This window comes from Punica granatum, chromosome 5, assembly GCF_007655135.1.
Source record: "Punica granatum isolate Tunisia-2019 chromosome 5, ASM765513v2, whole genome shotgun sequence".
Classification (NCBI taxonomy): domain Eukaryota; kingdom Viridiplantae; phylum Streptophyta; class Magnoliopsida; order Myrtales; family Lythraceae; genus Punica; species Punica granatum.
The window spans coordinates 13731543-13754768 of record NC_045131.1 but is presented as its reverse complement, the minus strand read 5'-3'; the positions used below and the strand labels follow the sequence as shown (position 1 = coordinate 13754768).

General features: G+C 36.4%; 2 protein-coding genes across 2 annotated transcripts; one reads left to right on the top strand and one right to left on the bottom strand.

Annotated features, from left to right (window-relative positions):
* Positions 1-456: 456 nt before the first annotated feature.
* LOC116207410 (major pollen allergen Ole e 6-like) lies at positions 457-1347 on the bottom strand. The gene is made up of 2 exons (XM_031540332.1): positions 1031-1347; positions 457-817 (listed from the first exon to the last, which is right to left on the bottom strand). Exons 1-2 carry the CDS (start codon positions 1227-1229, stop codon positions 750-752), a joined length of 267 nt encoding a protein of 88 aa, XP_031396192.1. The 5' UTR covers positions 1230-1347; the 3' UTR covers positions 457-749.
* A 1614-nt stretch (positions 1348-2961) lies between these two features.
* Positions 2962-5669, top strand: LOC116208638 (proteasome subunit beta type-2-B). The gene is made up of 3 exons (XM_031542171.1): positions 2962-3258; positions 3355-3478; positions 5099-5669. Exons 1-3 carry the CDS (start codon positions 3101-3103, stop codon positions 5429-5431), a joined length of 615 nt encoding a protein of 204 aa, XP_031398031.1. The 5' UTR covers positions 2962-3100; the 3' UTR covers positions 5432-5669.
* Positions 5670-23226: the final 17557 nt, after the last annotated feature.

The following is a 23226-nucleotide window of genomic DNA, read 5'->3' as shown; positions in this document are numbered from 1 at the left end:
AAGGCGATTTTTACAATTTAATTACAGAGCTAAAATTTGAAAGAAAACTAATTGAGTTACAGTTGATCATAGCAACTGGGACACTTGTTACAATTATAAAGTCGCATGCTTATTGAAATTGTTTTCTACCGTTCTACACAAGCCTGACCCCATAAAGGAGATCAATGAAAATCTAGTCTTCAATTCCCTGGCACAAGAGATCACTTCGAATCTGTGGCTTTGCAACAACGAACTTAACCCCGGGAATGAGTCGTACATGAAGTCGATTAAGATTATTTCTTAAATTTATTTCCTTGTTGAAGGAAAAGCTTAAGGGAGAGGTTCTGTAATCTATTATATTTGATGCACATGTCAGAAACTTTGGTGAGAATATTCCCACGAAAGTCACCGAGTCTCTTCAGCTTCAGAAGATAAATATAGTTTCGGTTTGCAGAATGAAGCTGGAAAAACGAAACATTAACCGAAGATATTGCATGCATATTTATCAAATTTTCTTGCAATGCAACTTCACATTTCAATGGCTCTCAAATTCGAGCGAAGAAAGGAAGAATCCTGAAACTACTCAGACAGCAGATCCTACAAACCGGGACAGAACTCTGTCGTCTTATTTATTCTCTACTGCAGTATTTAAAACACGAACAAGATAAAACTCCCTCAGAGATGGGGAAGTGATCTTCTCATTCCATTGGACTGTTTTGTTTCATCATCAGAGTTGTTCAATGTGCAGGAACGGGACTGGGCTGCTCGACCTATCGGCCCGAGTTCTGAGCAGCTTCCCGCCCTGCAGCCATGTCTTGTCTGACCTTATCCAGCTTAGCTGCACATCAACAGGGACAAAACACAATGTATTTAGACAGAAACGTTATTAAAGGAGAAAGTACAATTATACTCCAATAACACAGCGATCCATTACCAACAACCCACAAGAATTAGTGCATTTTTCATTTTTCGGAAGCACTAATCATTGGAAAAGTTTCCAAGGTACAATAAAACATACATCCATGATGAAGACAATTAAAGAGATTCGTACCAGCGGTTTCCTTGGCCATGCAGTCGCCGTCGCACTTCATCTCGCAGAAGGTGTTGCCATTGCCCTCGGTCTCACAGCTGTCATGGCAGTCTTTGAAGCACTGTCGGTACTGATCCAACAACATCTGGGCTCGGATCACCTGAACTGCCGTAGCAAACACAAGGCACAGCACCAAAAGACCAGCCACTCTGCCTGCCATGGTATATCTTATTGTTTCTCTACCTGTGTTTTTTCTTTCTTTTTCTTGTTTTTCTTTTTTCTGATTGAATTTTGGTACAGTTCTTTTCTTTTTTTTGGGGGGTTTCCTTGGTGGGTAGAATTAAAACTGAGGGTCGCTATTTATGGGGGAGAGGACGATGTGCCTGGGAGATTGCCCATAAAGGAAGGGAATTTGTGGCTTTTAGGCTTTGGTCGTATCCTCCTTTTTTGCTAACTTTGGCCTCTTCTTTTGACCAAGTAGTGAGGCCCAAGGATCGGACAATGCATACATATATACTAAATATACCTATATTTATATACACGTATAAGAATAGGAAGTTTGGATAAGCATCATACATACTATATATTATATTGACAATAGCTATACTCCTAGCTCCCAGCGAGCAACTAGTCATAAAAACATTTAAAAAGGTCGACAAGAGTCAGCTTACATGAACTTCTATTTATTTAAATGCTCTGCTGAGGAACGCTAAGGTTGTGTTTACTTTTAAAGTTGAGTTTTGGTTTTAATTTATTTGTAATGATTGTATTGTTAAATTATGAAAAAAAGTGTGAAAATATAATGAATAGTTGAGAAAAAAGTAATGATTGTGTTGTTGAATTGTGAAAAAAGTAATGAAAAGTTAAGATAATTTAGTATTAAAAATTAAATTTATTGATTAAAAATTGAAAAAAAAAGAGAGTAATAATCGTACTATTGAATTGAAGATAAGTGAAGTAAAATTAAAAAATTTTGTGAAACCAAACGGGCCGTAATCTTCTTCACGAGATGGACTTAACTCATTGAACTTGATAATTAAACTCAATACATATAACGGAGCTGATTTTTTTTTTCGATTATAAGGGAGGCATGGCCTAGTTCAAGATTAGAAAATAGTAAAACTAAATAAACGGGTATGAAAGTTCCACCAACAATGATTATATCTGATACCTCATAGTTTTGGATAGCGATTTGTATCGCTACACCAAATTCCTTTCCTCACCTACTAGAATTTTAACCCACTTGTGCATTGAAGTTCAACCTCCATTAACTTCACGTGCTCTGCCGTACAAATTATAACAGCAAGCAGTAGTAGATCACCTCACACTATTCTTTAATACTAAAAGTAACATCATCCGTAGGGATGAACCGAGAGAGCTAGGAGTGGCAACCGCCCTCCAAGAATTTTCACGCTATAAAAAGATTCAAATATCACTCTTCAAATTAGAATGATATTTCTTATATTCGTCCCCTTTAAATTGAAAAGATTACCCTGCGACCATCCCCTTTAGAATATTACCCCCCCCCCCCCCCCCCCCCCCCCCCCCCCCCCCATATTCTGAATCCGTCCCCAGGTCCATATTCTAAATCTGTCCCTGAACATATACATATACTTCTCGTTCTCGATAGTTCCACGTGTCGCCCACGTGAAACAATTTTATGTAGACTTTTTAAGTATATATTGAGCGACCCGACATATCCAATAAGTTGTACTATGAGGGGCCGGAGAACGGAAATAGGGCGATCTTCGGGAACGAAAGAAATACTGCGTCCTCTCCTGACGACCCTTATGGGAAATTTTTTGTTTTGTTGGGCTCGGTTGGATTTTCTGGGCCGATTTAAGTTGGACCCGCTGAGGCCCATTAGCTTTGTTGCACTGCATAAGCCCAACCTTCATGCGATTTGACGAGTTTGCCCTTCGCCATCTCCTAAATTCCCCTCCCCGTCCGTCTCCTCCAAAGAGAGCGAACTTGACTTGTTTCTCAAGCACGCGGAGCATATCAACCCGAGACCAAAACCCTCGTCAGTCCTCAAAGATCAGAGCCGAACCAGCAGCGGAGATCCCGTGACCGAGAGACCGGAATCAGACAATGGAGTGCGTGTTCGGGGTAGTCGGCAACGGCTTCACCATCGTCGTCGCCGACACGTCGGCCGTCCACAGCATACTCAACCACAAGACCAACGAGGACAAGATCATGGTCCTCGACTCCCACAAGCTCATTGCCGCCAGCGGCGAGGCGGGCGACCGGTAATCGTTGAACTCCCCCTTCTTACGAACACCTGCGTGCTTTCCTCTGTGTTTCCATTGACTGGTCTTACTGGTTTTGGATTGCGTTGGGTGTAGGGTTCAGTTCACCGAGTATATACAGAAGAACGTGGCGCTGTACCAGTTCCGCAATGGGATTCCGTTGACCACCGCCGCGGCTGCCAACTTCACCCGAGGCGAGCTAGCCACTGCTCTGAGAAAGGTACGGTTTTTGGATGAATTATTTGCTTGCTTGCCTTAATTGCTGTAGAATTAGGTCTTGGGCTCGGATGCTGTTGATTTGGATGATTTTAACGATCCGTAGTATATGGGGGTGGAGAAGCTGGGGTTCTTTAGATTGTGGCTGCACTGAGGACATGCTTGAATCTGTTTGATGAAGTTGAATGGTCTCAATTTTGTTGCGAAGTTGCGCATACTCGACAGTTATACGGACCACCATTTGGAGAATGGCAGAATAATCACTTTCCTTGTGGAGTTTGGTTTCTGGTAATTAACCTATGAAATCAGCATGAATTCAGGAAATGAGGTATCGAGCCTAAAACAGTTCTCGATTCTTCTGCATAGAAGTTGGAACTTTTATAAAATCCTCAGTTGGATGCCAATGAGAAGTAAGCCTAAGGTATATCTCATTGAACCAAGCATATTTGTACGTGGAGTCTGGTAAAAGCTAAGCATGTCAGTATATCACAGGTAGCCCTTTATGCTACATATACTTTCAGTTTTGGAGTTTACTTGGGTGGTTGTCTGGGCCATTCTTTGGAATGAGGTCTGGATTTGGTTTTTACTCTATGGTATGAGGAACTGGAGATGTGAACTGGTTTACTTAATCTGTTAAAGGAAGAGTACTTTTGTTGGATTGGGTGTCCTTACGAGCTATTGCCCCACCCAGGATCTCCCCTTTAAGCTCATGGAACTGGGTAGTTTGGGTTTTCATTGTAGCTCATGTCATTGGCCACTCCATGTAAATGAAACTGTGGGGGTTCTAACATGATATGTATGCCATACCTCTGTTCCCTTCTTATCGCTTAGCCAACAACATGGTTTCTACTTTCTATGGTTACAGTACTTCTTCTTTCCCTCAATGAGAAACCTGTCCCTCATCTCTGCTTCAAGAAATTGAACGCTCTCCTGTATGGAACTCAGTGGCCAGCCAAGCAATGCATATTTTCCTGAAAACTTCACTTTGTGAGAATCCCCTACATTATGTTTTTGCTAATCCAAAATCTTTAATTTTCATGACTGACTAGTCCCTCTTACATTTTATCTTTGATGGGAGGCACTGCTTCCTGTAACTCTTGCATTTTCTCTACGGGTCGGTTCTTTTGCTTAGAATCTATCTGCTTGCATGATGATAGATCTGATGAGGTCCACTAGTATAAAATCAGGCATGTTCATTGTGTGACAGAAGATTGCGATACTCCTGACCTAATTGAAAGATGTACAGTAGCTTATATGAACTTGATGCTTAAGCAAGACATTCAAGTTCACAGCATCCAAACCATCTTAGGATGCATATGTAATAGTTAGAGAACAATCTATATAATTTCTGCTTAGCTACTTCCTATTATAGGAGAACTAAAGGATGCAAATTGAGGATCGTGTAAAGGTTATTGGGTGCTAGAGATGTTACTTACCATTATATAGGTGTTAGAACAACTTCGAGGAACAAGAAATGCATCTTTTCTTCTTGGTGCTCATGACCACCCCTTTCTTCCAGAATAGTTACCGTTTCGTTGACAGCATCTGAAGGAACTCATATGTTTCAAACTTATCAACCAACGCCAGAAGGATACATGCAGTGAACATTTTGTTCTTATTGCAGAACCCATATTTCGTGAATATTCTTATGGCTGGTTATGACAAGGAGACAGGCCCTTCCCTCTACTACGTCGATTACATTGCTACCCTTCACAAGGTCGATAAGGGCGCGTTTGGCTACGGGTCCTACTTCGCCCTCTCCATGATGGACAGGCATTACCACAGCGGGATGTCCGTAGAAGAAGCAATTGATTTGGTCGATAAGTGCATTATGGAGATCAAGTTGAGGTTGTGTGTGGCCCCGCAGAACTATGTGATCAAGATCGTGGACAAGGACGGGGCCCGTGAGTATGCATGGCGTCAATCTGTTACAGATGCAGGTGTCATTCCAGCTTGAGATTCGGGTGGATTTACTTTTGGATTGCTCCTTTCTACTGCTTATTGCGAGTGGGCTTAACTTAGAAGTTTGTATTGAGAATCTCAATCTCGGTGTTTGGACTTTTGAAATTGGCTCTTTATTCTCATATTCGCATGGGATTTTCGGTGCGCATGACATCTGATTTCTGTTACTCATTGTAAACTTAATTACCTGTTTAGACTGCGTGTTGCGCGGATGAAAAAAAATTTCATATCTATGCGGGTGGAAGCATTTTCAGTTAGGACCGTATAAATTGGAGTCGCATACATCTCCTTTAATGACGTCAGATTGATTCAGTATTCTTCATGAAACTTGGATATGAACCAAATAATTCACTTTTTGTTAGATGCAGGTACACAATTGAGTAGATATCAAGAATTTGCTATTCCTGACATTTGGGTCTCAATTCGGCAGTCAAACTGTGCCTATGTTTAATCGATCTAGTCGTATGGAGAGCTTTATAACGTCCTGCAAGTGAGGTTAAGACATGAGCATAGCATAAATTGTTGAAACCATCTTCAATGGCAAAATGGAGCTCCTGTATATTGAATCACATAAATCCTTTGCCTCAATTTTTTTTTTTTCCTGGGTACTTGTTAGTTGCGCGCTTTATTCAAACTAGCAGCTTTTTGTCGATTTCCATAGGACCGAAAGTAGGTAATAACTCATGATATACAAATAACTATAGATATGATGTCATATACATATAGATATGAAGAAAAAGTAGTTAAAATTAACATTTTATCTTGTAATATAAACTCAATAGGATTGGCCCAACGGTTAAAGGGTGTGCATTGAATTCGAACAATTTTACATATATCGAGGAATTATTTTCAATAATCATATTATAACATGCAAATGATATGGTTATATAACTAAAATCAACAAATAAGGTATAAACAAAATATAATATAATTCATTGAATTAGAATCGAAAGGCCAATACAACATGGAGATGAGAATTTGTAATTTCTCTACATTTCGGCTTTTATACACGACAGGCCCGCACATATGTTCCTATTAGAGTTTTTTAGAACAAATTTTTTGTTTTTGTTATTTTTTAAATATGCAAATATGTAATCCGTTAACATCGTGAATTGAAGAACACTTCTAAATGAGAAATATTATAAGTGAAGGAGAAACTTTTGCTCCGTTTAGTTTGGCAGTTAAAATCACAAAAATTTTAACTTTAACTTTAACTCAATACACTACACAATCATTTGTCTTTTTCCACAATCAAAATTAAAGTTACTTTAACTTTGAAACCAAACGCACCAATAATTATCTTTATTTATTATTTTTTATTAAGGGCTTGCTTTTTATTTTAAAGGAGCTCTTTTTATATTGGATCCAACTTTAGTTTGTACATTTCGATATCGATCAAACAAAAGCGACGTGATTTGTAGTTCTAATTTCTTTACAATATTCATCCAGTTCGTGTTCTAATATCGATCTCCAAAGTGTATGTTTGATCTCCACCTCTGTCTACACGATTGGAGCTTCATTATATGCAATTTCGTATATATCTAGTGAAGCCCGGGTAAGAGTCAAAGCATGCGGAATAAAAGATTTCTCTACACCTACCTGATAATAAAACACTACTATCTCACCATTTTAGTCTGCTCAAATGTTTAAGAATAACTCAAGTAACATTTTGATGCATTTTCTATTCAATAAAGTACCTAACCAAGTATACCAAAAACCATCATTCCTAACATATCTAGACATTTAACTGGAAATGCATAACATAAGTTATATATAATATTAGTTATTTCACGAGTTAAATTTTTGAAATAGGACAATATCATCTCCGTTACATTATATTAGTTATGCATTTTCTTATATACTGCAAATATTATGATTCAATATTTCCGTAGCTTAACATAATTTCTTTTATCGACAGTGCAAAGCTTCTCTCAAGACTATCAAAGGATCACAACGCGCTTCGACAATTGAACATGTTCAACCTAAAAGTCGAAGTAGCCACGTTAGATGATTATGGGCAATAATTTCTGCATCCCTCATTCAAGTTGGAAACCTATCTTCATACATGTTGGTTGACACCGACTTATTCTTCTATAGAGACCAAATGAAAGAGGGACTCAAACTACTACTTAAGTCCACAACATTCTAGGAAATGCAAGCCTTTTATAACTATTCGAAAGCACTATTTTCAGATGATGATCATCGTGGGTACGGAAATTTTCTAGTATTACTGTCGCTTCGGGACAAAAAGGGTATAATCATGCGTTGTAGAGAAAATATCAGACACATGCTGCTAGATGTTGCAAAAGAACGTTGGCAACGTCCTTCCCAAAGGAGGTCAATGTAGGCTCTTGAGGCCTCCAATGACCTCAGTTGGGGGAGAGGTCATGGGCAGAGGAGCCCCCACCTGAGCTCCCCTTGTGCTCTCTCTCCCTATCGACACAATGAGATAGAGCAAAAGGGGAGCTCGGGGGGGTCCCTTGTCGGTAAGCTCCTTCCCGGGTAAGGTCGCCGGCAAGGTTCTTTCGAAGAGAGAGGAAACGGTGGTGAAAGCTCGGAGGGAGCTCCATCTCTACTCCTTCTTCCTTCGAGAAATTATCTTTTAGAAAAAAATATTTTTGAAATAGCAAAACGACGTCGTTTCTATTGTTTGATGGACTAAGTGACGGTGTCAAATTCACATGGCATGCCACATCGGATTTACGTCTGGTTATTTTAACGTGTACTATTTTGGTAGATGAAATAACACGTCAGGGACCATATTGATGGCAAAATTCATCGAGGATCAAATTGGAGATTGTGGTAAACTTAGGGACCACTTTCTATTTGAAATTTATCAATTTTTTCTGTTTCTTGTAGGAGCTTTTCCAATTTCATTGATCCTTTTATTTATAGGATGGCTTGACGAGACCAAAAAGCTTTTTCTTTTCTTTTTGTTTATTCAGTTTTGAGATTGATGAACTTAGTGATAGTGTTTCCATCGTTCTAACTTATTCTAGGGCTTTACAATCTTTGCTAATATTGTTGCTTTATGAATTATTTATTCGTTCAAAACTCATAATTTTTATATCATTATGGAATTTTTTTTCAGTTAGGTAACATCAGCCATTTAATCCGTACGTTACGCGGAGTTATTATTTGTGAAAGAAATTTGCCTATTTATTATTTAAATGGTTCTTTGAAATATATTAACTAGTTATTGTGTAATTCACTTTGAGAATTTTCAAGTTAACACATTAATACAGAATGTAAAAATTCCATCATACTGGCTAACTTGGCAAAAGAATGATACTAGTTAACTCTATTAAATATTTTTTTATATAAAAGACAACATTATTCACTTAAAAAAGCATTGATTTAAAATCAAATGGATAAAATTATTTTAATCAAAATTGAAGTAATTAATTCAATCTTTTAGTTTCTAAAAAAAACTTCTTATTTTTAACATTAAAATTGTACAAGATATTTGATCTTTTAAATGTTATATCTTTTTAATGATAATAAATTGCTCATAGAGTTTAATTGTTCTAATAAAAAAATATAAATTTATCCCATGGATTTGTAGTTTATTCGAAAATTTATTAATGCATGTTATTTTGAAATTTGTAGTTCTATTTCTAAAAACTTTTGCAACATTTTCTCTTTTTATTTATTTACTAGTGTTCTTACTTAATTTTCTATTCGATGAAATCTTTTTTTATCAAAATAGTGCTGGTTATTCTGGAAAAATAATATCATTTAATAGTCGAATAAATTTATCAAAAATATAAATGAATTCTAAAAGAACAGAAAAAGTGATTGTCCAGTTGGATTTGGCCCATTGGGTCATAATAGGCCTGAGTGGTACCGGCCTGTTGTCTTTTGCTGCATTTTATTTAGTTATTAGCTAATATTTCTACATAATTTTCTATTCGAGAAAAATATTTGTATCAAATTAATTCTAGTTACTCTAGCAAAAATAATAAATAATATTTAACAGTCATAAATAAAATTCCTCAAAAATATAAATGAATTCTCTAAAAATAATTAAAAAAGATGGTCTATTTGGATTTGCTCCATTGGGTCACAATGGACCAGAGTGGTACCGGCCCGTTATCCTTCCACTATCGGGAGCAGGAGGTTTTCGCAGCTCTGTGAAGCCAACCTCACGCAGTCCCCTCCTCTTTAGGGGCTGCACCACCCAGGCCTTCGTTCGGTTCACATGGCCCGCTCTCGGCTTGGAACGGGCACCACCACTAAGAAACATTGAGAAATTTTTTTTTACTCTACAATTTTTCAATTTTTTAAAATTATATTTCACTTTTTCTGAAACTTAAAATGTTATTTTCAATGAAAATTTTAAATTGAAGTTTAAATTGACGGTAAACAAAACTATTTTGAAAGTACATGTGCTTTAATTTCTAGCAAATTTTATTTTTGGTTATATTATTGATGAATTAGGTCCAAACTTGCGCGTTGCATATGTTGTACAAAAATTAATTAAATATAATATTTGACACGTGCCAAGAAATTACTCAATTTTCTTGAGTATATTTTGTAGTGTTTATTGTTTATTATCGAATCAAGAAAAAAAAATTACATTTTAGAAAGCTCTGAATCTCCATTCGCAATTTTTAATATGATAAATAATTATCATATGTATATTGTGATGAAGATATTAAGAAATCAAGAGAATTTACAGAGGATTAAATTAACAAAAATGAAAATTCCCATATTACAATTTATTTTTTTTCTATGCTATAATTATTGATTGTTTCTCGAGAATATTTGGCATTCTTCAAGAAAAACTTTGAAGGCCTGTACCTAATAAAATCAATTCGAGAAACTTTAAAAAGCTTATTTGGGAAAATGTGTACCATGTGTACCATATAAGCATTGCAATATAAAAAAAAAATTGACTTCTGGATTATCTTTATAATATGTGCTCAACAATAAAATGTACCATATGTGCAGAAAGTAACATTAGTCAAATTAGTTAGTGAAAATTCTTTTAGGAGCTAAAGGTTCGCATAAAAAAACTATCGTGGCATATTCTTATCGCATTTTCGTCTTTTGTATATTTAAAATGATATTGATGTAAAGCTGGAATCCTTTTCTTTTCGAATTTGCCATTTATCTTTGCAAAACTAATTGCTATTCCTTTATCATGATCATACATTTCAAAATAATGCAGAGTCTATAATTTCGAAATAAAATGAATACAAAAGAGTGATATGAAAATTAAAAATCACCACACTTTGAGATCTAGGCAAGTTGATGACTAAGTAGACTTGTCGAAAAAAATTAAATCATCATAGCTCTGTTTCGATATTTAGTGGATTATTAACTATTAATATTTATATTTTATTGTATTATGTCCACCGGCCTCATTGTTAACCAAAAAAAAAATGCCATAGCCTCTATTGCTTCTACTATATTTACTGTTATGAAAAGGGAGAGCTCCTTAGTGTCATTTTCACTGACAAAATACCGATAATATACTATGTATAATAATCATTTGCTTGAGTTAGAACTTTTCAACTGTGGTCAAAAAAAGACTTTACATTCAAAACGGGTGGAATTATTAGATTATAACGAAGATTACGGTTGTAAAATCCATAATCATCTCTATAAAAATAAATTATATATTATATTGTCATCCATATATCTCGTAATCCAATATAATTTACCAAACACAATAATCTCACATTTCAACTTTTAACTCAAGAAAAAAAATTTCATTGTTAAACTTTTTTTCAATCTTCACATTTCATATAATCTGACAATAATTGAACCAAATGCCCGTAACAAATAAATTTATTTGCCGACTAGTAATTTTATCAAAATAACCACTTAGCCTGCTTGCCCACTTTTTTCCATTTTTTTCTCCACCCTCTGAACTCCAGGTCTCCTCTCTCTCTCTCATTTGCTATTTGAGAGGGAGAGACCTCCCTGTTTCCATTTTACTTGACCAAATTATAACGTACGCATTAGGATGTGCCGTCTAAGATAGAGTGGGCCTCAGTTGTGTGAACTTTTTTCACCACCAATAATGATGTGAAAAATGATGTCATATTTTATTGGTATAGAGTAGGCCTCAGTTGGGTGAACTTTTTTCACCACCAATAAAGACGTTTTTATTGGTATTTTATTTCTGTAGGTGAAATAGACCTGCACTTATTTTCGTAGTAAGCAAAAAAGATTTGTGCTTATGTAAAATTGCAAGATGCGTATGATTTACATGTATAGTGGAGTTGAATCTTATTGTTTATCAATGTTTTTGTTTATCAAAGATCAAGTCAGTAGATTGTGGCATCTAATTATTTATAAACCCATTGGAGTTATCTTAATTTTCCCATGTGGGATATAAACTCTTAACACTCGTTCTTACGTGGCAACATGTGATCTTTTCTCATTTGTCATCACATACCACATGTCCTTAAATACCCGCCACCAATAACTAATCACGAGTCGGGCTCATCTTTCATGTTCAAGCGAGGGGGGACAGACACGAGGCGCACTTTTTGGCTGCTCTCAAACTTTGTGCCTGACATGGTGTGAGTCCATACGGGTGCACGGAAGCGTAATTCGCTTTCATGCCATGACGAATTTTATATAATGAAAGTAGACCAAAGATAAAAAGGATATGTGGTGGCAGCCATAAGGCCAAAACTAGAATATATTGATGCAATAGAATGACTCGTCAAATAAGATAGATAATTAACCTATTTATAGGCTATGGAAAATCTTCAAAAAATATTCATAGATGCAAAATAATATCTAAGTTCTATCTAGAAAATCTCAAGAATATTATCTACCTAACTTATATATATGATCTTATTCTGAAAATATTTTATTTCCTAAATAACAAAATAATATCTCTAAACACTCCCATGCAAAACAAGCATGTAGTGAAGCGAAATATTCATCTTGCATGTAGAGATGAGTTCGATGACATGGGCTCCTTGGCATAGCAGATAACAAGTATAGATTGACTTAAGTTCTTTGCCCAATAGTCATCAAGAAATTGACTAGAGCTCATTAGCTTCAGAGGTCAAGGAATAACAATTGACTTTAGACTTTTGCCTTCAGGTGTCGAATGAAATGGCTTGAGGCGGGGGAGGGGGATGGTGGTGGGAGATCATTGCCATTGTTGCCAGTATAATGAACCTGATCAATGTGCTGCTCAATCATTGTAATTGTACGATCTTGAAGTCGATGTTCTCGACTCGCCTTCGGTCCAATGGCCTATATGGACTGGTTGATGGTACTTCTCTAACACCCTCAAGACAAACATGGAGTGCAACAAAATGTGAGTCTTGCAGATGCATTCTTCTTCACGGTCTCTTCATTGGGTTGATCGAACAATGAAACTGGTACACAACGAAAGACTCCAGGAAAAGCTCTCCACTCTTACGAAGGCAATTTACGTGATCAATGCACGTATGTGAAAGATGCCGACTTCGAATATGATTACAGTGGACTCATCACGATCGACTTGCTCTGATACCATGTAAAATTTTTACTTGGTTTATAAGAATTGTGCTTATCTCCAACTCAAAAGTTCGAACCAATAGATTGGTACCCAATTCTTATAAACCCATTTGAATCTTCTTATTTTTTTTTCATGTGGGATATAAATTCTCAACGTAGGATAATATTGTTTGGAGAAGATACAGTGACATGATGCGTGCAATATGGTATAAAGAAATATAATTTTGGATGATATATTGCAAATTTGTTAAGGTAGAATGTCCATCAAATTGTTCCTGTGACGACTTAAAATTTCGATTACCTCTATACCATAATTAATAAAGAACTAGTCGCATAACGCGGACGTCAATTTTACTGAAATATCCTCAGGTTGTTCTATATAATTTTAGAAAAAGTTTATCGATGAACTTCACGTTATATACATAATAAATTATATATTATATTTTTTCTAAAATATAATTATTCAAATAATAGAAAAACAAAAATTCTGGAAAATAATATAAATTAATGGTGGGATAAAAAATGGAAGAGGAATATTCAGGAATCAAAAAGAATTAGTACGAGAGGAGCCCACAAAATAAAAGATTGGATCATTTGGATAGCGGATTGTAAGATTGCTAGGATTTTATTATTGCAAGGAAAATTTTAACCACGAAATCATTTCTCGTGAATATATAAAAGGAATGTGAGATTGTTGTGTTTGATAAGCGCCGTAAATTACTGAAAAAGTGAGTAATATTATAATATTTAATTTACTTATGTGAGTTGACTCGTGAAATTCACGATGGTATCTAAAAATACCATGTGTCACGAAGGGAAAACCTTTCTCACTTAAGGCTAGAAACTTTTAACCATGGAGCATTATCTCGGGTTAAAATTTTCCCTCTAAATACTAGAAAATGGGCAGGAAAGTTTGAATTTTCTTGGGAAAGTCGAAACTTTCCCACTATCCAAATAGCCCTTTAAAGAGGACCTACTGGAAGAAGAAATAAATTTATTGGAATAGGTAGCTTATATGACGGTTTCTACTCTCGTTAATTACATAATATATAGATTGTCAATTTTTGTGAAACTTTTATCTTCAAATTTCTAACGGTGCCAATTTATTGTCTATTTAGATCCATCTCCTCTGTGAATGACGCGTCAATTGTGCTTATTCCCAAAGTGAAGAACCTGGTGACTGCATAATTTCAGGCCTATAAGTTTATGCAATGTGTGTATAAATTGATCACAGAGTTGATTGCTAATAGGTGGAACACACGTGGCTAAGCTGCTAGTCTGTCCTAATCAAGTCAGCTTTGTCCCGAGTAGGCATTCTTCATGACAATATCATCATTGCTCAGGAGATGGTTCGTGCTATGAATCATTTGATAGGCAATATGAAAATCTATGTCTATAAAAGTCTATCTCCATAAAGCCTATGGTCTATCTCCGCTAGTCCTTTGCCATTGAGACACTAATAGCCTGCTCTTGAGATCAGTGTTATCAGAACCGGACCGGATATCGAACCGGTCGAGGTATGGGTTCATGGGTTTATGGGTTCAACCGGGGGTTCAATGGGTCGGACCGCCTGTTTAATTATAAAATAAATAAATACTTATTATTTTAGGATAATAATATAAAATAAAAGTAAAAAAATAAACACCGATCATAGGAATCTTCTAGACTCTGTTGATTAACTGCTCCCCCATTCCCTTCCCTTCCCTTCGTGTCTCTTCTCTGCTCATTGAAAGCAGTGGGAAGCTAGCTGATAGCTCAACTTGTGTGTCTAGGGTTCTTGGTGATGGCAACGTGGTGATTCGATGGCGACGAGGCTTTTGGATTTCCCGTCGCTAGTTCTGTGGCGGGGGCGCGAGTTGGAGTGCGGGAAGGGGGGGAGGAAGGGCGAGAGGTTTGCTCGAGTCAGGGGGAGTCGGGGTCGGATCTGGTGCTGTTGCTCGAGCGTCGCATTCCAATTGTTCTCTCCCTTCCTCAGTGTGCTCTCACCTCCAAATTGCTTGTTGAAACGCCTCCTCCAATCATCTCAACCTTGACGCTAGCCGATTGTCGAATCCCAAGCCAAGAAGAGCACCTATTCTCTCTTCCTCTGCTTAGCTCATGGTCTTCCATTCCTTTTACTGAATATTGTCCCTTTCGTTGTGGCTATTCTGCCTCCAAACTGCTTGTTGAAATGCTTGCTCCAATCGTCTTGCTCTCCACGGCCGTCCGGATGTCGAATCTCATGCCAAACCGGTTGGATTCACCTCCAATCTATCGCATTGCTTCTGGAATGATGAACTAAGTCTGAGTCTGAGAAGAGCAAAGATGAAGAATAGAAGGAAGAAGACTAGGTTTTCACTTTTCGATTCAATTTTGCGATTTCCTGCATTTCGGGCTAGGGAGCCGGATCTGATTTCTTTTAAAATTTTATGAACCCATGAACCGGCCGGTTTGAATGGGTTCAATGGGTTTATTTAAAACCCGGCCGGTTTTTTGGGTTCACCGGGTTTTTTATGCATTTCCGGTTTTAAGAGAACTGGACCGGATATAGGTCCGGTTTCTAGTCCGACCGGTCGAATCGGCCAGTCCGGTCCGGTTCTGATAACACTGCTTGAGATAGCTATCCGCCCATGGATCTCCCGTATATTTGCGGATGATCTCGATCTTTTTGTTGAGGCCTGTTGAGAAAAATTCATGGGCCTAATTCGACTTTTTTTATCACGTTTGCACGAAATGGAGGTTACTATGTCCTCTTTTGAATGTACTATTCTTCCTGCAATGTTGTGTATGCTGCGCGTAGCGCATATCAACAATCTAAATATATATAATGTTAACCTTTTTAGTTTTATATTAACAAGAATTACTATTTTCCTCCTTCTTCATTATCATTCATGTATTTTTTATAAGGGTAATTTTTTAAGTACATCGACTTACTTTTGGTTTTTACTAAATATAGTTAAGTTTAATTTATATGAATGAAAATTTTATCTATTAATTTCAATAATTGATTAAACAATTTAATATTTATTAATTTAATGCACTTTAATAATTATATTCAATAAGATAATTTATAATCTTAGAGATATATACATATTGTTTTATAACTTTTTAGATATTATTATAACATGATAAAATAACTTTTCATGTACAATGCACTTGTATATTTACTAGTATATCTATAAATATCAAATATCATTTTAGAAAAGACAATACCATTAGAAAATAGATGAGTGTGAATTGATCACAAAAGGAAAATGCAATTGAATAAAAACTTACTGATTAATTTGACATAAAAAAATAATGATAAGACAATAATTATTGCAATATATTTATTTAATAAAATAAAAATTAAAAAAAGAAGGAGCGCTCTACAAATTCTTCTCCTCTTACCTTATATGAAAAAGTGGGCAGGTACTAATTATTAGAAAGAAGTTCTAGTTATTTTCAACCGAATATAATTGGAAATAAAAGTCAAACAAATTCTTCACCCTCTTACCTTATATAATTTAAACATATTGCGAGAACAGTAAATGTGCTTCAATTAATGCAATAGAAAAAATAAATACTGTTTTAAAAATTATAAAAATTTTAATTTTGAAAAGTTAAAATATTAATGCTATATCTTTTTAATCAGAAGTAAGTAAGAATAAATCATTAGAATTATAAAAATTTTAAAATTTTACTCGAATAACATATAATATAAAAATACAATATATTATAAAATTATACTGAGCATTTACAATTTTATTAGATTCATATTCTTATTTTCACCCGAGTTTGATCATCATGTTAAAATACTGAGTCTATTCATTATAAAACAAAGATTACATTTTAGCGTGATAAATGGGGGAACACAATACTAAATAAATAAATCAAACAAAGCCGTACGACCACACGTTATAGTAAATTATAATTTACTATAACTTGCATAGATAATTTTAATATAGACGCACTTTGTAAAAAAGTGTGAGACCAAGGGTTGCCCCAACTTAACATTTACCATAATAAAAATATGCCTAACTTACCATAAAAGTTGCATCGAATTATTGCCGGTCAAAGAAAAATATTATTTGCCAGAAAGATAAATGTGCTTCAGTAAAAGTGAATACAATGTTTAAAATTGCAAGCTAATATGATTTAAAAATAAAGAAATATCATTTGGAAAATACTATATCTTTTTTAATCAGAAGTAATTAATAATATACCATTAGAGTTATGAAATCCTTTAAATTTACCAAGATAACATATAAATAGAAAAATAAAATATATCATAAAATTGTATTGAAAACTTTCAATTTTATTAGATTTGCATTCTTATTTATAAGTTTGACCACCATGTTAAAATATTGAATCAATTCATATAATACAAATATTGTTTTAGTATGATAAACAGATAAAAAAAATACTAAATAAATCAAAATAACAAAGCCGAATGATGCACATACGGTAAATTTGTATAGATAATTTTAACACGAGGCGGGGGTTGTGAACGAGTAAATTAACTATTTCGTCCCTGAGAGATTGACTTCACGTCAATTTGGTCCTTCACCTATTTTTTTACATCAATTGAGTCCTCGAGTAAGAGGATTTGGCTCAATTGAGTCATTTATATATTAATTTCGTCCTTTTATGTATCAATTTAGTCCTTGTAGGTTTCAATTTCGTTCTCCAATTATTATTTTACATCAATTGGGTTTTTTCATCATCGCACCATTACTGTCCCAAAATACTAAACATCAATACAGTCCATCCCTCTTAAATCACCCCATGAGATTTGAACTGAACCAATAAGAGAATTACACGTGTTACTGGCCCGCTCATTCTTTAAAAAAGAGCCCAAATCTTTTCAACTCTCAAAATTTGCCCCACTCACTCTCTCCATCTCTCCTCTCCTTCATCTCCTTGAGTCAACAACGATAGACCCCAAGGCAACAACGACTCGCTCAACTCATACGAGGCCGTCTCTACTCCCCTCCTATCCCGACAATGCTCTCCCCTATCCTCGGCGGCCCAAGTCCCAGGAGTTCACCTCTCACTACATGTCCTCCACCTCGTCCTTGTCCTCCTCCTCCACCTCTTCTTCGTCTGCTGCCTCTTGTTCCTCAAAACTGTGCTCGTCGCCCGTCATTCCCGAGGACGGCCAGCTCAGCTGCCATGATGACGCCATCCCCGCCTGCTCCGGTGGGGATTAAGTGTGATGCAAATCGTAGCACGACTTCAAGGGATCCAGCTCAAGTTCCAATTGGACCCATTACGCGAGCACGAGCAAAGAAGTTTAAAGATGAACTCAACGGCCTGATTCAAGAGGTTTGGGCTCAAGCAAATTCGTGGAGGCCCATTGGACATGAATCACGTGGTCCACAAAGATCCATCAACATTATTCAAGTTATCGAAGATTCTGGACAATGCTAAATTCAGCAAGTGTTTGATGAAGCTTCTAGAATATTTGATGATCAAGAGAAGATATCATCAGATTTGTTTAAAGTTTAAATCTCATAGAGATATTCTAGAGGTATTTAGATTTCATATCTTTATAGATTATGTCATATCTCTATCGATATTCTAGGTGTTAATTTCTTTATCTTTAGGAGGAGATATGGCCAGATTAGGATTACTTTATGTCTATATATATTCATCTTAGTCAATTTTTAATAAAGAAGGAACATTCAAAAATTGTGAGAGTATTCTCTTTGGTTCTTGAAGAACTAATCGAACTTATCGGAAGTTTCCGTGGCGTTCATCATCGACTTATCAAACAGATTTCCACCACCGTTTGTGGCGTCTTCATCGACTTATCAAGCGGCTTTCCATCACCGTTTGTGGCGTCTTCCTATATACCGAGGTTCTTGTTTCGCATTAAACAACGGGTTGAGGTCAGTTATACCAAGGTTCTTGTTTTTGTAGTGAACAACGGGTCGAGGGTTCGTCAATCAAATCTGATCGTGGAACGATCTTGGGTTCCTTTAGTTGTCGGGTCTCGTCATTCTTGACGGGAATCGCATCATTTGGTATCAGAGCATCAGGCTCCAAATCGGGTTTATCCTATCCATTTTTTTTTGTTTCAATTTGCTGAGTTTCGCTTCATCGAGTTTTGTTCTTTGCGGATTGTTAGCAGAAAAAAAAGAGCTGAAAAAAAATTTCGGCCAAAAAAAAAACACAGCTGAAAAAAAAATAGAGCTGAAAAAAAAGAAGAAAAAAATCGGCCAAAAAAATACAGAGCTGAAAAAAAAAGGATCAAAAGAAAAGAATTAAGACATCATTGTCAATTTGATCCAAATTTTTTACATCAGACCATTCTAAAGTTGTTATTTCTCGTTCTTTGTAATCTGCATTGATTCTGATCCCATAATTTCATATAACATTCTGGTTTATTTAATCCTTCATAGTAGTTGCCTTTTCTCTTGCTTCTTTTCTTCCTGAAATTTCCTTTGATCATTAATTTTCCTTGATGAGTTCTTGGTGAATTGTTGCTGGAAAATTTGGAGTTGTTTGTTTAGTTCCAAAGGAACTGAAAGAGAATTGTCGAGTGGAAAAAGGCAAGAGCGGTGAGAATATTAGAGGGTTAAAAGCCACGTTTATTTGAGTGAAAACACGAGTGTAGAGTGATTCGCATTCTTGAGTGTAAACACGTAAGGGAGAGAATTGTGAGGTCCATTTTTTTTCTAACTTTATTTTGCAGCAATCATGTCTCACAACAGTGCTAAGAGTATTCCTGAAGGTGCTACGAAATTGGCTGATTCGAAAATACTTATAGAGGCCATGATGAGTGAGATGAGGCGTGTGATGAGGTTGGAGTTTGAGCAGTTTCATGAACGGATAGATCTGATGGAGAATAAACGTGTGGAGCAGCCACAAAACGCTCTTAATGCATGTAGGAAGGAAATAGTTCAACCGAGGGAAGTGAGGGTTGAAGATGAAGAGAATTATGGGGCTGGTTTTGATGAAGATGATCGAGATTCAGTTGTTAGTAATAGGAAACATGGAGGGCGGTTTAGAGAACATAGGAATCGGGAAGACAATAACTTGGGTAGTATTAAGATGAAATTCCCATCGTTCCAAAGAAAAGTGATCCCGATGACATGCCCCCATTGGAGGACGTTCTCGAGGAGGAATATTTAGCTCCAGATGCATTAACATTGGTGGCAAGGAGAGCATTGAGCTTGCAAATAAAAGGAGTTGAAGAAATACAGCGGGAGAACATCTTTCACACTATGTGCTATATCAAAGACAAGGTATGTAGTGTGATTATTGATGATGGTAGTTGTACTAATGTCGCAAGCATAACAATGGTGGAAAAATTAGGACTACCCATGCTGAAGCACCCCAAGCCATACAAATTGCAATGGTTAAATGATAGTGGTGAAATAAGGGTGGACAAGCAGGTGTTAGTTGCATTTCGAATCGGTAAATACGAAAATGAAGTGTTGTGTGATGTAGTACCAATGCAAGCAGGACATTTGTTGCTTGGACGTCCATGGCAATTTGATAGGCGTGTGAAGCATGATGGCTTTACGAACAAATACTCCTTTATACTTAATCAACGATCAATCACTCTTGTACCATTGACTCCGCAGCAAGTATATGAAGATCAAGTGAGATTGCAAAAAGAGAGTGATCAAAAGAAAGAGAGTGAACAGAAGAAAAAGAGTGAAAATCAGAGAGAGGCCGAGAAAAATGAGAGAGAAAAAGAAAATCAAAATTCGGCCATTGAGAGAAAATCAGAGAGAAAACAAAAGAATTTTTATGCAAACATGGGAGAAATTAGGCAAGCAATGTTTTTAAATTAGCCGATGATTGTACTTTTGTACAAAGAGGCATTTTTCAATACTAACGAACTTGATATCTCTCTTCCTAGTTCTGTTGTTTCTCTTTTGCAGGAGTATGAGGATGTCTTTCCCAAGGAAACACCACATGGCTTACCTCCAATCCAAAGGATTGAACATCAAATTGATTTTGTTCCCGGTGCGACAATTCCAAACCGACCAGCCTATAGGAGCAATCCTGAGGAGACAAAGGAGCTTCAACGGCAAGTAAAGGAGTTGTTAGAGAAAGGGTACGTGAGGGAGAGCTTGAGCCCATGCGCTGTTCCAATAATACTTGTACCTAAGAAGGATGGGACGTGGAGAATGTGCGTTGATTGCCGAGCAATCAACAACATAACGGTAAAGTATCGTCATCCTATTCCTCGTTTAGATGATATGTTAGATGAGCTACATGGTTCTTGTGTATTTTCTAAAATTGATTTAAAGAGTGGTTATCATCAGATTAGAATGAAAGAAGGAGATGAATGGAAAACTGCCTTTAAAACAAAATACGGTTTGTATGAATGGTTAGTTATGCCTTTTGGTTTGACTAATGCTCCAAGCACTTTTATGAGACTTATGAATCATATTTTGCGTGCATTTATATGTATATTTGTGGTTGTTTACTTTGATGATATACTCGTTTACAGCAAAAACTTAGATGATCATAAGGTACATTTGAAATCTGTTTTAGATGTGCTTAGGAAGGAAAAGTTATTTGCTAATATGAAGAAGTGTACTTTTTGCTCCGATAAGCTTGTTTTTTTGGGATTTGTTGTTAGTGCACAAGGTATACAGGTTGATGAGGAGAAGGTACGTGCAATCCAAGAGTGGCCTAGTCCCACAAGTGTAAGTAATGTTCGTAGTTTTCATGGACTTGCTAGTTTCTACCGGCGGTTCGTGAAGGACTTTAGTAGCATAGCAGCACCACTTACTGAAGTGATCAAGAAAAACGTTGGATTTCGATGGGGAGAAGAACAAGAGAAGGCGTTTCAGCTAATCAAAGAGAAGTTGACCAACGCTCCTTTATTATTTTTACCTAACTTTTCTAAAACTTTTGAGATTGAATGTGATGCTTCAGGTGTTGGTATAGGTGTAGTTCTCATGCAGGAAGGACGACCAATTGCCTAGTTCAGCGAAAAACTAAGCGGGGCAGCCTTAAACTATCCAACTTATGATAAAGAGTTGTCTGCATTGGTTCGAGCTTTAGAGACGTGGCAGCACTACCTATGGCCTAAGGAGTTCGTGATACACACCGATCATGAGTCCTTGAAACACTTGAAGGGCCAACACAAACTAAACAAAAGACATGCCCGATGGGTGGAGTTCATTGAGACGTTTCCATACGTCATTCGGTATAAGCAAGGTAAGGAGAATGTGGTCGCCGATGCACTTTCTCGCAGGTATACATTACTCTCTACACTTGATGCAAAATTGCTTGGTTTTGAGCACATTAAAAATTTATATGCTAATGACCATGAATTTTGTGAGGAATATCGAGCTTGTGAGAAAATTCCTTGTGGTAAGTTCTTTAGGCATGATGACTTTCTGTTTCGAGAGAATAAGTTATGCGTGCCAAATTGTTCCTTGAGAGAGTTATTAGTGCAGGAATCACATGGTGGGGGATTAATGGGACATTTTGGAGTAGCAAAGACTTTAGCTATTTTGCAAGAACACTTCTATTGGCCACATATGAAAAGAGATGTTGAGAAATTTGTGGTAGATGCATTACGTGTAGGCAAGCTAAATCTAGAGTGCAGCCTAACGGTTTGTATACTCCTTTACCAATTCCTAGTGAGCCTTGGATTGATATTTCAATGGACTTTGTGTTAGGATTACCTAGGACTAAACGTGGGAGAGATTCAATTTTTGTGATTGTGGATAGATTTTCTAAGATGGCACACTTTATTCCATGTCACAAAACGGATGATGCCTCGCATGTTGCTGATTTGTTCTTTAGGGAGATTGTGAGGTTACATGGCATGCCTAGAACAATTGTTTCGGATAGAGATGCTAAGTTCTTGAGCTATTTTTGGAAGACTTTGTGGTGTAAGTTAGGTACTAAGCTGTTGTTTTCTATTACCTGTCACCCACAAACTGATGGTCAAACGGAAGTAGTAAATAGAACTTTGTTTACTTTGTTGAGGGCAATCATAAAAAAAAACATTAAAACATGGGAAGAGTGTTTACCACATGTTGAGTTTGCTTATAACAGATCTGTTCATTCCGCTACTAAATTTTCACCATTTGAAGTTGTTTATGGATTTAATCCTTTAACTCCATTGGATTTATCTCCTTTACCTTTGACTGAGCATGTTAATTTAGATGGCAAAAAGAAAGCTGAATTTGTCAAGCAGATTCATAAGAAAACAAGACTCAACATTGAGCGAAGAACGGAGCAGTATACAAAACACGCCAACAAGGGCCGTCATAAGCTGATTTTTGAACCCGGAGATTGGGTTTGGTTGCATATGAGGAAAGAGAGATTTCCGGCGCAAAGACACTCGAAATTGCTTCCAAGAGGAGATGGTCCTTT